Below are 15921 nucleotides of genomic sequence, written 5' to 3'. Positions count from 1 at the left end.
TACACCCTTCGGACTATCTGTTAGTATATTTCCGGTATATTTATATGGTATATTTTAAGAATATACTGCACTGTTTTGCTTTTAATGAAAATGGGCCGTAGCTTATCAATATACCAATTACACCCTTCGGTATATCTGTTGGTATACTTTCTGTATATTCATATGGTTTATTTTTAAAATAATACCGCACAGTTTAGCTTTTATTAAAACTGTGTATTTGGTATCTCACAGTTGAGCAGACTCATTTGTAGCTTTCTTGTTATTTTGTTGCTTTTTTACGGAAAAGCGGAAAGGGTCAACTGCAGCAATTGTTCATTCCCTTCTGGGCGTCGATTTTGCGATAGGTATAAAAATTGTATTGTTCTGCACTTTATATTTTGTTGCCATAAAAAACGGAAAAATATTTCAGCACTTTGTGTGTGTGTGTGTGCGAGTATGATTCGGGCGAGGTCATAAAACCTGAATAAAAATCACATTGCAATTCATTTGAAATATTTATTTGTGATTTAGAATACAATTGAATGCTATTTTTATGTCATCAGGCTCGTTTGCTCGTTCGGAATAATAGAATAGAATAATAAATAAAAATTTCTAGAGAGAGAATGTGATACTTTTATCTCGCTTAATTGCCTCTTGATTGATGACGCTTAAGGCAACACTAGCAGCGACAGCAACAACAACGATGCTATACAGACGACGGCCTTTTAATTTATAATTTATGTAGCGAATTTTGATTAATTAATTTCCATTTAGCGTGGCGTGTTACATTCCATTCGTCGTCGACGTTGCCGTCGTCGTTCTCTATGCTGCGGCATCCTGTGGTCTGCGGCTTTACCTTTTGACATGTGACCGAATTAATTTGATTTTGCTGCCATGCTTGCGGTTGCTTGAGGCGTAAGTGCTGGAATTCATATCGTGTGCCAAATATTTGCATCTATCCCATGGCTTTTAGCTTTTCCTGTTTACCTTTTGGCATATCTTGCCATCTATGGACTACGAACTGCCAAACGAACCAAAATTTACAAGTCATCGACGCTGTGCTGCGTCGTGCGAAATTTGCATAATTTGCTTTCCATGTAGGCTCAGCACAGGTCATAAATGATGTCTCTGATATGGCCCAGAGGCTGCAGGAGTTACAGGAGCTGCAGGAGCTAGCATAGTCCTGTCTCCTGTCTGCACCTGGTAGTTTCTGCCGCTGCTGTTGTCCCTCTGGCAAACGCCACTATCCTTCTGTTTAGTTGAGTCCTCCTCCTCGACTGTTTGCACTGCTTAAGCGAAAATGGTGTTAAGTGCTTTCGCATACAAAATTTACATGGCTGACAATTTTTGAACGATGTATCGGCAACGTTGTTGTCGTTGTCGTTTGTAGGTTGTCGTTGCTCGTTGCTCGTTGCTGGTTGCTGGTTGCTGGTTGACGTTGTCGTTGTCGCTGTACTTGTTCTCATTGTTGTACTTGTTGTCATTGTGGTCGTGTCGCTCAGCTTGACTTCCGTTTCCGTGTGTTTGTACACGCGCCCTGTCAATATTTGGCGTTTGCAACAAGGCACACGCCAAACAGACACACTCACACACACACACACACGTTACACCCACACATTCAGATGGGCATACATGGGAAGCACACTCAAGGCACACTAACAACGCCCATTGGGCGTTTGCCACCGCCCACAGTTAGCAAAATGTTTGTGGACATCAAATTGCAGCGTTCCGCCGCTGATGTCCCGAAAATGTTTGTCATCGACAGCTGTGCTCAGCTCGGTTCAAATTGCAGGTCAATGAACCTCTCCAAAAGAGTGTAACAACAAGGAAAAAGAATTAATTCAAATATCAAGTTTAAATATTTTGTAATATTGCATTTTAATTACATTTATTAGCTATTTTTTATATTTTATTAAAATAAAATTCAAAACAATGAACCCCGAAATAACGAATGAATTTCAATATTGTATGAAATTCAATTTATTAACTATTTTTTTAATAATTGCAAACCAAACTTCAGGTCAATGAACACCCAGAATACATACATGTATGTAATCGCAACTAGCAAATAGGATGAACAAATTTAATATTCATTTATTAACTATTTTTGATATATGATTAGGAAAAATGATTAAAAATATCATAATATAATATTGTTTAATAATAGATTTGTTTTAATTAAATATGTAAACTATTTTCCGTATTTTATTACAATCAAATTGCACGTCAGTGAACCGCAAAAATGGTAAAACGAATAGGTTTCATAGGTTTTAATTAATTAAATTAAATTTGTTAATTATTTTTTGTATTATAATCAAATGAAATTCCAGGTCAATGAACTCCTAAAATAAAGTGTGAATACCAGGAAAAACAATGAATAAAAACGCTCAGTTGTAATATTTTTTAATAATACATTTTATTAAATTAAATTTATTAACTATTTTTTTGTATTTTATTATATAAATTTTGGCTTAACTCTAAGTACATCTCTTTCAAGAATGCATTTCAGTTAAATATTTTACATGCAGTTTCTTATATTCGTATTAATTTCAGTATTTACCATTTATTGTTAGTATTTATGTGTTTAAGAGTTAAGTGTAGATTTTAGATTTCCCATTGCCCTTTATTTTCATTTTTCACTTTTGTTTTTTATTTGTTTTCACCCACTTGGAAGATTTCCTTCGCCTGTGTGTGTTACGTATAAAATGCAATCATTGCGTTGCTAAATTGAATTAATTTCTGTTAAGTTAACCATTTATTATTAAGTTCACTTATTTGAGCTTGCTTTTAAATTCTTTATGTCTGTGTGTGTTTTTGTTTTTCTGACTTTTTTCTTAACGTGTATGTAAACAAATCTGGTAATTACATTTCCGTTTCGCTATGCTAAGTGAGCCTTAGGATTAGACGAATTTGATTTATTTGTAATAAATTGTATTTATGCCTTAAGATCAAGCTAAATGTTAATGTCCTTTGGGGTTTTCGTTTTACTTATAAACACAAACATAAATTAACAACAATAATCAATTTCATATTCATTTCAACTCTTTCTCTCTATTACACTTTCCCCTTTCCACTCATTTCTCACTTTTAATTAGCTAAAAGTTTCTAGATTCTGACGCTTAAAGCTGTTATTTAAAAATACATTAACAATTCATTCCAGTGTTCACATCGTACAGCTAAGGTAATTATCATTTAAATAGATTGAATATTAATTAGAGCTCTAAATGGTAAGTATTCAATTTTTTTTACACGGGTGCTTAAAATTAATGGAAAATTTATTCATAGTTTTCTCAGTGTGTTTTCCGTTTTCCTCTCTGCGTTTAGTTCGCATTCCTTAAACATTTCACTTTGCATAGTTTATTATTTGAAATTCTATACATTATTTTGCGCATTTTTCATCGTTTTCATTTATGTTTTTTGCTGCTTTAAAAAGTGCTAGACATTTCTTCAGTGCGCAATGCTTTCATTTATGCTCCCCACCCCGCCCCTGTTTTGCCTTTAACCTGTTCATCTGTTCATCATCTAATTCCCCCTAAATGCTTTGGCGACAGTTTGATTCCAGATTTAAATTCTTTCCGCGCACATCACATAACTTATAGTCAATTTTCACTAGGTTTTGTCCAATCTCAATCCCCAATCCCCTTTTCATTCCTCTGAATCGTTCACTTTATTATTAGTATTTTTGGTTTTATTTTGTTTTCTTTCGGTTTTGATTTGTTTCTGGCTTATAACATTGGCTCTACTTTTTCATTTAGCGTCAAAATCGCGTTCCCGTTCCATGATTGCGGTCCTGGGTAATGAGCACTTCTTCGCCATTCAGTTGATGATGCAGCTCCTCGGGCACGGTCTTTAAAAGCTGTGGCTTGGCCTGTCCGAATGAGACGAAAAAAAGTAAACGGGAAATGAGAAAACAATTTATGAGATGGCAACTACGACGAGTTTCTTAAATTGTCTTTCATTACGCAATATAAAATATAGAATACCCTTGCTATAATAATAAATAACAAATCCATAGAGAACGAGTATTGTACGCACACAATGACAAGTTGCTAGCAATAAAAGCGACGAAATAAAAAAAGGAAAATGCTAAAATGGTAAAATACGAAATGCGAAATGTGAAATGGAATAACAGACAGCTAAGTGGCGTGGGCCATGGCCGAGAACATGAAACAGTAAAGAGCTCTGCTTTAAAATTAACGAGGCGCGCATTATTTGAGTACCCGGAGCTATTACGAATTCGCATTACCCGCGAATGCGTCTCATCGCTGGTCTGCACTGGGAAGGGAAAGCCAAGCCAGTTGGCTGTCTGGCTGACTGGGATAACGGGGCGAATGCGTGTTATTTGGTTGCGCTCGCTGTACCGCTGTGCCAAATCTAACCATTTGCTGGTCGCCAACTCCCCAGGCAACACCGCAACAGTCACATACAGCTGCCAGTTCCAGATCCAGTTCCAGCTGCGAAATCCCTTCTTCGTCTACATCCCAATCGGGTGCTGGTTTTGGTTTTTGGTTGTATTTTTTTTTTTTTCGTTAGCTTTGTACGCCTTGCTGCCTTTTGGCTTGCATTTTTCAAAACCTCACGGGACACACACACACATACACATAGACACATAGGGAAGAGTGGAGCAACAACTCATCCAGCGTTGAAGAAAAAGGCAATGGCAGAGCGCAAAAAAAACATTTTAAATTCAGTTGCTGTTGTTGGTCTCTTTTTGCGGGCCATAATAATTGCAATCATTAGAGTCAAAAGTTGCCACACCGCAGTGTCCTTTAGCATGAAACTGTTGCAGAAAAAAACGCATTTCAGAATGGGAGCGATGGAGACGGATACGGAGTCAGAGACAGAGACAGCGACAGAGTGCAAGTTCGTGTAATGCGAATTTTCAGGCAGCATTCAGGCAGGCAGGCAAGAAATAAGGACAATGCAATGGCAGCGACAGTGTCTGAGCCTGCAGCAGTCGCCAGGACGAGAGCTATGCGCTTCGCCAAATGTACACATAATGGCATATTTATAGAGCAAATGACAGAGACAATGAGAGTGACAGAGACAGAAGAGAACAACCACACAGCAAGCGACGATTGTTTTTTTATGTTTTTTTTTTATTTTTATTATACTGCGGCTGTCATTTTTATGCACATTGCGAGGTCATTTACCGCTTTGAACTTTATCCGTTAAATTTGAGTTTAATATTTAAACTATCAAGGATCAAGTGGTGCTTGAAATGAAAGTTTAACTGGCAGACTCCTAATTTGATAACTGATTAAAGCAATATTCAAATGAACTATCTATTGATTGCATAATCAGCTTAAGCTGCTTAACTTGTCCAGCTTCAAAGCTAAACAATTGTTTGCAAATCTTTTGCGATTAAGCTAATTATCACTTTATTTCTTAGATGAATGTTAGGTAAAGTGTTGAAAGTAAGTACTCGACACATAACGCATATTATTCAACAATCCCTTGAGTAGTTATCAGACCAACCGCAAAAATCCATTTTCTGCCCCAGTGGCTGCAATTTATATGAAAAGCACAAAGGATATTCGGCACAACGGGCTGGATGTTGCCCAAGATAAATGTTTGCCACCACTTTCTACCACCACACCCACAAGTCCACTTTGCATATTGATGCTTTTAACGTTTTGGACATTAAGCGACGACTTGCCTTCACTGGTCTGCGTCTGCTGCTATCAACATGCAGCAGTCAGCAGCCAGCAACCAGCAACCAAGCAACGACTTTTTGGCAACATTGGACCCAACGTGAACTAGAAGTACATCAAACTGACACTTACCACATCGCTGCCATAAAGGCCCATTCCAACTCCCACGCCAACGTTAACGCCAACGATGCTTCCGTTTCCGCCGGTTGTCGCTGCCTGCTGCTGCTGCTGATGCTGCTGCTGCTGGACGGGCCCATTGCCAGCCGCTGCTGCTGCTGCCGAAGATGTGGCCACCAGGCCCATGCACGTCACTGGCTGCAGCAACCCATCGCCAGTGGTGACCACGCTGTGCGCAAATATGGGAGGCGGCGGCGTCGGCGAGAAGGTGGCCAATTGTGATGGATGGGACATGGTGACACCGGTGATGGTGCTGTTCGTTCCGAACATGGGACTCGTTGAGTACATTGGATGATGTGCCAAATCGATCTATACATGTGGGCGATGTGAACACAGAGCGAGAGAAAGAGAGTGAAGGAGAAAGAGAGAGAGAGAGCGAGAAGGTGAGGGAAGTGTAATGAATTATGTGTCCAATATTGTGAGCATGTTTAGATGTTGAGTTTTCACAATATTCTTCGTTAATTAGCTAACTAGGGCTATTTTTAAAATATAATTGATAGTATTTAAAAAATGACTAAGTAAAGAATTGCCTATTAAATGTTCTAAATATAAATGCAGCTTTATTGAATTTAATATGGAGAAAAATAAATTGTAATTTGAAAAGTTCCTTTTCGAGTTTTAATAAAAATACATTTTTATACTCAGTCAAACAAAATATTAAATATGGCAAAACTAAATTGTAAAACGTATTTTAAAACATGTTATTAAAAATGAAAGTTTGCAATAAATGAATTTTTATACAGATACTCAAAGGATAAAAGAGTATTATAACTTTGTGCGAAGAAGCATATATAGTCTTTATATGTTATCTCTATTTTTTCACTTCTTAATTATTTCCTCTTTGTAAATGCATTTGATTTACTTTAATTTGAATATATCAATATTTTATATGTGTTGGTATATTGGTTGTTCACATACATTTTTGTGTTTTCATCTAGTATGATTTGCTATATACTGCTGTTCACAGTATATACTAAATACTATTTATATTACACCTAACTTGTGTGTATTTATGAATTAATTTGAATAGCTCGTTGAGCAGCCCTCGCTGGCCGTGTGGCCCTAATTACAGTGGCTGCTTTGTTGACTTACACACTCAAATTAATATATTCGCTATGTTCATGTTTTCTGGGTGAAGAGGAGTAGGAGTGTGGAAGAGGAAGCGACTATTTATGATTGTGTGGAAGCTCTTGTATCTGCCTGAGCTCGTAAGTATGTGTGTATATGTGTGTGTGTGCGTACGCATGTGTGGCTGCCCAATGTATATTAAAGCCACCGCCAACAAGGTGGTTGGTTCCGCCACTTTTGTTATTGTAATTGTTGTTGATGTTAGTTTTATACTGCTGCTGCTGTTGTTGTTGTTGTAGTGGTTGTTGGTGTTAGATAGTTTCCACTGCTGCGCTTGATGCTTATTTAGCAGACGCGTTCCTCTCCCTTTTGCCCGGCAAAATAATAATTGCCCATTGGGGAGAACGCATATGTGTGTGTGTGTGTGAGTGTGTGTTACTTGTCCAAATATTTGTGTGTGTGAGGGGCGCAGAGTATTTATAACGCTTACCCACAAATGTGTGTGGAAATGTTCGGTCAGAATTTATGTTGTTATCTTAATGCTCTCAACGTGCTTTTAATGAAATTAATTTTCAACGTTAAATAAATTAAAAATGACTGCTGCAGATCGCAGTCAAAACACCAACGAACGCCAATAATTAAATGCATAATATACAAATTAAACTCGAATAATACGCAGAGTGAACTCTTAAGTTGGAAATGTAAATGTTTGTTAATATCCTGGAATAATTTCAAACTTGTTCTGCTCATAAAACTAACATTAAAAGTTTTCGTTTTCTAATTGCATTTTCTCTCTATCAAACACTAAAATAAAATTGGCCTGTCGTAAATATTCCCTTTTGTTCAATCGAAAAGTCAAAGCTGATTAAATTATTCATTGCAGACATCTCCCACTCCAACAAGCAACTAAAAAAAAACACACACACACACTCTGCCACAAAGCGCAGTTTGAAAACTTGGGGAAGCAAAACAACAACAACAACAAAATAAAACACAATACAAGTACAACAAGAAGAACTACAGGAACACAAAGTACAAATATAATCGAATTAAAATAATTGCCATAAAAAATGTGCAGCAGCAAACTGAAAACAGAAAGCTGCAAACTGAAATCAACGGAAAACATTTTTGCCTGCTGGTCAGAGAATCAGAAAACTGTGTCGTGTACGAGTACAACTTTTCGATAAATGACAATAAAGCCATACAATGTCATTAGGTAAATGGTTGCCATGGCTGCTGCTGCTGTTGCTGCTGGTGCTGCATTCCTGCTGGTTGTATGTTATTATTCCCATAAAAGTTGTTTGCTGTGGGCACATCCAGCATAGAATGGCAGCCATAGCAACCCACATATACACATCCACACACTGCTTAAGTGCATTTTAAGAGCAGAGGCGATTCGAATAACATCCATGCATTCACAACTACAAATGTCCGAACATAACTCAAGTCATTACAATAATCGTTGAAATCAAAGCAAACCATAGATAAAGAGCCACAGAAGCAGGCGCCATTGAATGGTCTACATGAACTTCTCCAAGGGTGAATTTTAATTGAAATCCTTAACCCAGGCTGTGAATATCTAGTAGAAAACTCACATGAACTTCGTCTTTCGCGTCACATTATCAACTCAATGGAAAACACTTTTCGTTTGGGTACTCGAATTGCAATGGTTTGTAAAGTATTTCAAATTGCGTATACGCCCTGTTGGTGTCAATTGCATGTGCCTAGTGCCTAGTTTGTAGTCTCGATGTGTTACCCTGCGTATGCGTAATGTAAGGTTTAGTTTTCTTTTTTCCTGCTGTCAATGAAAGACGAATAATGGACTTGCAATTTCAATGCTTGTTTTCTGTGCCTGTGTGAGTGTGTGTATATGTGTGTGCAACACAGACTTCAGTTTATAGTTTTGTCAGCTGCAAATGAGTTATGGATTTGGAGAGAAATTGATTTTGCACCCAGGCTCGGAGATGCAATTAAAAATCTTGGATCTGCAATGGCCATAAATAAAGAGCAACACACATCCGGCAAATGCAATAACAACAAAAGATTTTTATTAAAGCAACAGATACAACTGTAAAATGAAATTAAAGCACACAAACAAAAAATGAACATAAAACTAAACAGCACAGCTACGGTAATAAGAAGCCAGCTACACACGCGTCCCAAAGCCCTGCATGAAGAGACCTGCACCGGTGCCGCCCACATTATCGACCACAGCGCCGGCCACATAGCTGCTGCCGGACGCCGTGGCCGCCTGCCAGTCAGCCAAAATATCATCATCCATCATAACATTTACCTGGGAGTAGATGTTTGGCTCGGCTCGCTTCAGTTCCGATTGCCTTGGACGTCCCAAGGTGGCGCTGCAATAGGGCGTTAAGCGCTGGACGCCGACGCCGACGCCGACGGCGCTGCCCACCAGTGGGGCTGCCAACTCGCTGTAGCTGAGCTCAGTCTGTTTGAACGAGATAGATAGTGAGAGAGACAGAGTGAGAACGAGAGATAGTGAGTGAGATAGATTGTTGAGTCAATCACTTTCAGTTCGTTGCGTAACTGCGAAGTTGCCAGTTGAGCAAGAGCTGTGTCTTTAAATCTACCATAGCTAAGTACTCGACTAAATTATATTTTATATTATTATCTCCGCTCTTTCTCTTAATAGTTTCATAAAAAGTAACATACAAATAAATATGTTAAATTGCAATTTAAATAGATACAGGTATGGCTTGAGCAAGAGCTCTCTTAATTTTGACATTACTTTTTAAGCAGAATTGGGCTTATTGAATCAGACTTTAAATTAATGTTTAGTTCTGTATTTTTCTTAACGTTAAGATGAACCAATCGCCGTTTTTTAATATTATTAAAGTACTGAATTAACACGACATTTTGGAAGGTGGATTTAATGCATAGTTGAAATATTATTTTATGCTTAGCTATGTTTTGACTGAGATATCTCTTTAGATTTTGATTATTAAATCAAAATTTGCATTAACTTACGTTTCACTATATTTCTTGTAGAAATTTTATGACACTAAACTACTAGCACAGAGTATTCGAAATGTTGGTTTAAATAGTTAAATAATTATAACTATTTTAAATAATACTTTAAAAACACTTTTTCCTTGCGCAAGAGCTGTCTTTAAACACAAATAAGCTTATGAAATCGGACTTTCCCAACTAAATCTGAAATTTCGCATTTGTTTTTCGCTATTTTCTCACACCTCTCAGCATGTTTTGCTGTCGTAGGCATTTCCACGCCCACTGTCTTTGTGCCTTGTGTATTGTGCTCACATGCAACGCCTGTTTTTTAATGTGTCTGCATGCCCCCCAATAGTTCTCCCACGTTCCCCTTCTTCTCCAATCCACTGCACTCCACTCTTTCTCTTTCACTTGGCAAACACTCTTGAAGCAAGCACTTCCAGTTAGCAGCTGCAGTCGAGTCGAGCTGCAGCGCACACTTGCCGTTTATTGCATTTTGAGTTTGCCAGCTACCGACAACAACAACCAAAACAACAACAGCAACAATGAGAGCAAGATTCACATACACACACAGATACAACGGAAGCGGAATAGAAAATACGCGGATCCTTTGCTAGGTTTTGCTCCTTAGCGATGTTTCAGCTCTGGCCCTGGTTTCGGTTGCTCCTGTCCGCCTGCAACTTATTTTTATTAAATTCGCAAATGGAAAATTTATATTGCTACAGCTGCTGCTGCTGTTGCTGCTGCTTCTCGTTGGTTGTCTGCTGCTTTCCATTGCTGTTGCTGTTGCTGCTGTTAGTGGGCGTCGCATACACACAGAAAATTTCTACTTAAATGATTTTCAAATTATGTTGGTTTTGCTGTTGCAAGTGCTGCTGTTGCTGTGGCTGCCACATTGCCACGCCTCGTTTTACGCTCGTTGTTTTCTATTTATCTGCGCGACCTTCACCGATTTAACCCGCAAAGCTTTTTTGTCTGGCATTCTTTTAGAATTTACACTCAATGCTAACATGCTTGTTTCTCCTCTGCTTGTTGTAGGTGTTGCCTCTAGAATCGCATTAGGAGCGCAAAAAACTTTAGTTTGAATAGTTGATATTCGCTTTGAAATTAAAATTCAAGGCTCTTAGCTGTTAACTAATTGTTTTGGTCTGATATGCAAAATGTTTATTGTTTTATTTATCATTATGCAGTTGATACACTAGATAATTTGCCTGAATTAACAGAGATTTGAATATACTTTTAGCTTTATGATAAGAATTTTCTCAGACACATAAAACAATTTTTGTCCGTTTAAGAGGGGTGTCAGCTTAAGAGTAAAAAATGCAGTGAAAGCTAATTGAAACCAGACCAAAGTGTTCGCTAATGGCAATATCCGGCTTACGGTGATGTTCGATAATATTTCTTATTTAAAACTTGAAAATATAAACTTGTGATACGCACAGTAAGTGCGGGTATAAGAGCATTATAACTTTGCGCCAACAGCAATTGCACGTTAGATGGAATGAGGCTATCAAACGTAATTTTACTGCTTCACTCTGGTATATTTTGTACTTTATGGTATATTTTTAGTGTAGAGGTATATCAATACAGTCTTATCATAATTTAGTATTTTTTATATTTTTATCTGTCTGTAACATCCTTACTTTTTGAAGACTCAAATTCACTTGCGGGTATTATTATTGCAATTACTTATTATACCCTTTTTTTAATTCCTGAAATTGTTGTTGTATAAGTTATTTAAGAAATACATTTGTATGATAAATATCGTATAAAGTATATTTTGATAGCAGTACTACATTAATATACCAAATATGGCCTTCTCTATATAATATTTTAATATTTATGCGTATATCATTTTATATATTTTAAGAATAAAACCGAACTTTTTTACTTGTATTTAAAATAGATTACGGGTATCTCACAGTCGAGCACACTCGATTGTAGCCTTCTCACTTCTTTTTCATATGAATTAAATAAACTTTCTTGTTAATTTACTGGACATCGCATATCTTTTTCTGGTTTTGGTTTATTTGGCTAACCGGTAAACACCAGCAAAAGCACCCATCAATTGCGGCTTAAATAATGAACTGTTTGCCGGCCATAAAAACCACTTAACCAAAAATATGCGCAGAAATGGGAAGACTAACAAACGTTTGCCGACGTGGCAATGGAAGCCTCTTCCCAGCCATATGCTCACTGGCTACTCTGGCGACTGGCAACTGGCGACTGGCTACTGGACACTCGAGTGGTTGCCCACTCCATTTATTGGCCACCTGTCGTGGCTATAAATTAAGATGGCTGCCAAGTTGGCCATGGCAACCATCTTGTAAAAGGTTAAATGTTTGACTGCCGGCTAAGTGCGGATTAGAGCTCAGCCGGGCATAACTCACCTTCTGTTGCTGCTGGTGTTGCTGCTGCTGATGTTGTTGCTGATGTTGCTGCTGATGTTGTTGCTGTTGCTGCTGATGCTGCTGCTGTTGCTGATTGGCATAAGCGCCCATTTTGCTAACGGGTATAAGCGTATTATACTGTATGTACGGACCATGCGCTGTCGGAGGACCATTCTTTTTATCGACCACCGCATACGTGGGCATAATGTGATCGTATGTTGTGGACGCAATCACCGCATTTTGTTCAGCCAACGCTGCCGTTGCATAGGCACGACCATGTCCCTTTGTCGTCCACTCGTCGTCCACATCGTGTCCATCTGTGTGCGAAAGGGAAATTGCGATGGCAATTTGTAAGTTGGCCAATTGTCAAGGGCACGGGACTGAGACTCACTCTCTCTCTCTCTCTCTCTCACTCACCTTGTGGTATTATGTCGGGATTTTTATCAATGCTGTCGAGGCTGCTCGTCACATGACACGTCTCCCGGCCAATGCGATGCATATCCTGCACTGATTGGCCCCCATTGTGGGCCAACGTACCGATGCCCAAGCTGCCATTGTTGTTGCTGCCAAGAATGCCGAGGTTGCCGTTGCCATTCGCTGTGCTGCTGCTGCTGCCGCCGTTGCCCGGATGCGAGTAATTATTGCGATCGCGCCCAGACGAGCCGCGAACACGCACCACAACGGCAATGATGATGATCACCAGAAATATGCTGCCCACAATGCCAGCCAGTATGCCAAGGAATGGCCGGATGTCCTCGATGACGGGCGCATAGGCTGGCAAATAGTCTGACCGGCGAAGGAAGTGGATAAGGGTTCAAATGGAGATGGTGAGAAAAAGCCAGAGTAAATTTCGTAGTACGAGTATGTGTGTGCATGTGTATGAGTGCTATAATAATTTTACGAGAATGCATTGCAAATTTTTCGCTCTGCCTTTTGTTTTCCCTCACTCTCCTAACTCTGTCTCTCTCTCTCACTTATTTTTCTCTTCCTTTTTTGCATTGTTTTATGAGCTGCTAACTACGTTCTGTTGCCGTTTCCCGATCCCGGAACCAGGACACAGCACCCAGGCCCTTTGCTATGACTGTCTGTCTGTCTGTCTGTTGTTGTTTTCCCAGTTCCTGCTGCACGTGCTTTGAATTTAGTGTTGCTTTAATGAGCTGCACATGTGTTTGAAGCTTACTCTCTCTCTGCATGTGTATGAGTGTACGTGCCTCTGCATGTGTGTGAATGTGTGTCCAGTACGTGTGTGTGGTCCCATGTAAGCCGCTCAGTGTTAAGGTTGCTAATTTTTGTCTCAGCCGCCGGCGGCATGTCGAGCATTTTTAGTAGCCATGTCGCAAGCCAACAAAGCCAGAAACAGTTCCTCGCAAATTCGTCCGGATTTATATTGTGTGTGTTGTGTTGTGTTGTCTTCGTTAGGCAAATTTAAAGTTAACAAATTATTCAAATCGTATGCAAAGTTAGTGAGAAAATTGAAAAACGCTTTAAATATAAAACAACAATATAGGGAATATTAAATTAAACAGCAATATGAGCAAAACCAAACGAATTCAATTATACATTGTTTGTGTTGATAGAAATTTTGCCAAATTGTTACCAAAAATAATAATAAACAAAGCCAATAAGTGTGGTGAACAGCAGGAATTCATTGAAAAATAGTTCTAACCAGTATTTATAATTGTGGTAGTCAGAAACTTAAAATGTGTCGAACAAATTATCAATTATTTCGAAAACAAAAACAATTTAGAGTTTGCAACAAAGTAATATGAAAAAATATGAATAAATTGAAAACAAATAAATAAATCTATTTTGATTTGAAATAAAATGATTGCAAAATAATAATAAATATAATTATGATAAGTTTAAAAAGAAAATGAGAAAAAGAATCACTTACAAAATTAAAATAAATAAAGATAATAATTTGCTATAAATTGTATTTATTGTGATAATATACAAAAAAAGTGCTTACGAAATAAAAATATATATATATATTAATACCAAGTATAAAACAAAAATATACTATAGAAAAATTCAACTAAAGAAATAAAAATAAATAAAAATATTAGAGTTGCGACAAATTTTATTTATTGTGATATTTACGAAAAATAAAGTGCTAAAAAACAATAATAACAATAAATAAAAAAAATATTAAAAAATATGTGAACACAAATACTTGGAATTGAAACAAAAAATAATTATAAATAATAAAAGTGAAATGTGAAGTTTTTCACAACTATAAAATAAAACAAAAATAATTGAATTGTATTTAAACAATATTAAACAACAAAACAATAATAATCATTTTAAAATAATAGAATAGTTTTTGAACAAATCAGCTGCTATTTAAAATCAAATGAAAATAAAAGATAGCAAACCAAGTAGTATAACTTAAAGATATATGTTAAGATGAAAGTAGCCACTACCTTCATCATACGCCCCGTTGCCCACGCTCATAAACTCATCCTCATCGCAAACACAATCACTTGTTGGTTGTTTAGCTGATGTTGTGGTTGTCTCTGTTATAATTGTTGCAGTTGGTGTCTTAGTTTTTGTTGTTATGCCATAAGCAGGCTTAAGAGCTTGGTAAGTCTGGGTAAATGTTATTTTAACTGAAAGCATGCAACCAAAAGCAAAGAAAAAAAAAACAAACAGAATCAAGAAAACGAACGTTAGGAAAAGAAATGTTAGCGAAAGTAAAGAAACTTAAAGCAAATTAAAAGACAAATCAAACCGTCATGCCCAGAGAGTCATGAGTAATTGTATCTGCATTCCGCCATGGCACAAAACCAGTGGCAATTAATTTGTAGGCGAGCGACTACAGAAACACAGAGAGCCTACAGATAGCTCAGGATATGGTCAGTCCTGGACAGCAGTGCAGGACATGCATGAAATTGCAAAACCATTTTGCCTCTTCACACGCACCCGCAGTGCTTTTTGTGAGACCGCCGGTTGTCCGTCCGTCCGTCTGTCCGTCTGTCGGTTTGTCCTTTTGTGACTCACCCGTTTGCTTCTCGGGATCCTTCAGCGTGTAGACCTGCAATATAGTCGCATTGCTGCGACCCTTGCTGTTGTGCGCAATGAGGAAGACATTGTATCCCATGCCGGGCACCAGACCGCTCACCTCAAAGTACGGCTTCCTGTCGTTTCGACGTTTTCGTTTCGTCGTATTCGTGTCCATGTTTCCATGTAATGCGCGTCGAATCGATATTTGAATTTTCCACAGGCCAAAGACAACGGAACGGAGCATCAGGAGCAAAGAAAAAACCACAGAGAAGTAGATGGAGAACGTGAGAACGATAAATGAGCATTTGCCGTACGAGGACTTGAGGATTCAAAGACCAGACTCAGTCTCTGAGTCAGAGCCATGTATCCTCATGTCCTCATGTCCGTGGGCATTGTCACGGATCGTTGAGTTTTGTTGTGTAATGCAAAAGTCACACGGCGTGTGATTCAGCTACAGATTCAGATAGATAGGAGATTCAGTTTCTGATTTCTGTCTACTCACTTTGATTTGTAAATTTTTGGATATCGTGTTGTGCCATTCACATAAACCTCCATGATAAAGTCCTGCTGCAGTCCACCATCAAAGCCTTCGATGCACTCGATTTGGAAGCCTGACGATGTCTGATTGAGCAGCGTACAGTTTAGCAATGGATCCGGTTCGCCTGTCCAAGCACACAATA

At 38.2% G+C, this 15921-nt stretch overlaps 1 protein-coding gene across 6 annotated transcripts in view; it reads right to left on the bottom strand.

Annotated features, from left to right (window-relative positions):
* Positions 1-2434: 2434 nt before the first annotated feature.
* The window catches only part of LOC132790838 (nephrin), a 76939-nt gene continuing 63452 nt past the window's right edge, over positions 2435-15921 (bottom strand). For 2 of the 6 annotated variants that reach the window (XM_060799551.1, XM_060799552.1), the window contains 8 exons: positions 15744-15903; positions 15239-15375; positions 14662-14847; positions 12656-13024; positions 12239-12555; positions 9172-9327; positions 5766-6119; positions 2436-3847 (listed from right to left, as the gene is read on the bottom strand). In XM_060799551.1, the coding sequence (XP_060655534.1) occupies positions 3737-3847; positions 5766-6119; positions 9172-9327; positions 12239-12555; positions 12656-13024; positions 14662-14847; positions 15239-15375; positions 15744-15903 (1790 nt within the window). In that variant the 3' untranslated portion in view covers positions 2436-3736. Of the gene's footprint in view, positions 3848-5765; positions 6120-9030; positions 9328-12238; positions 12556-12655; positions 13025-14661; positions 14848-15238; positions 15376-15743; positions 15904-15921 lie in introns of all 6 variants that reach the window. The other 4 variants (XM_060799554.1, XM_060799553.1, XM_060799556.1 and 1 more) reach the window with 3 other exon arrangements.

Source organism: Drosophila nasuta, chromosome 3 (genome assembly GCF_023558535.2).
Source record: "Drosophila nasuta strain 15112-1781.00 chromosome 3, ASM2355853v1, whole genome shotgun sequence".
NCBI classification, from domain to species: Eukaryota; Metazoa; Arthropoda; class Insecta; order Diptera; family Drosophilidae; genus Drosophila; species Drosophila nasuta.
Note: the sequence above shows the minus strand (reverse complement) of the source record. Positions and strands in the feature narration are given on the sequence as shown.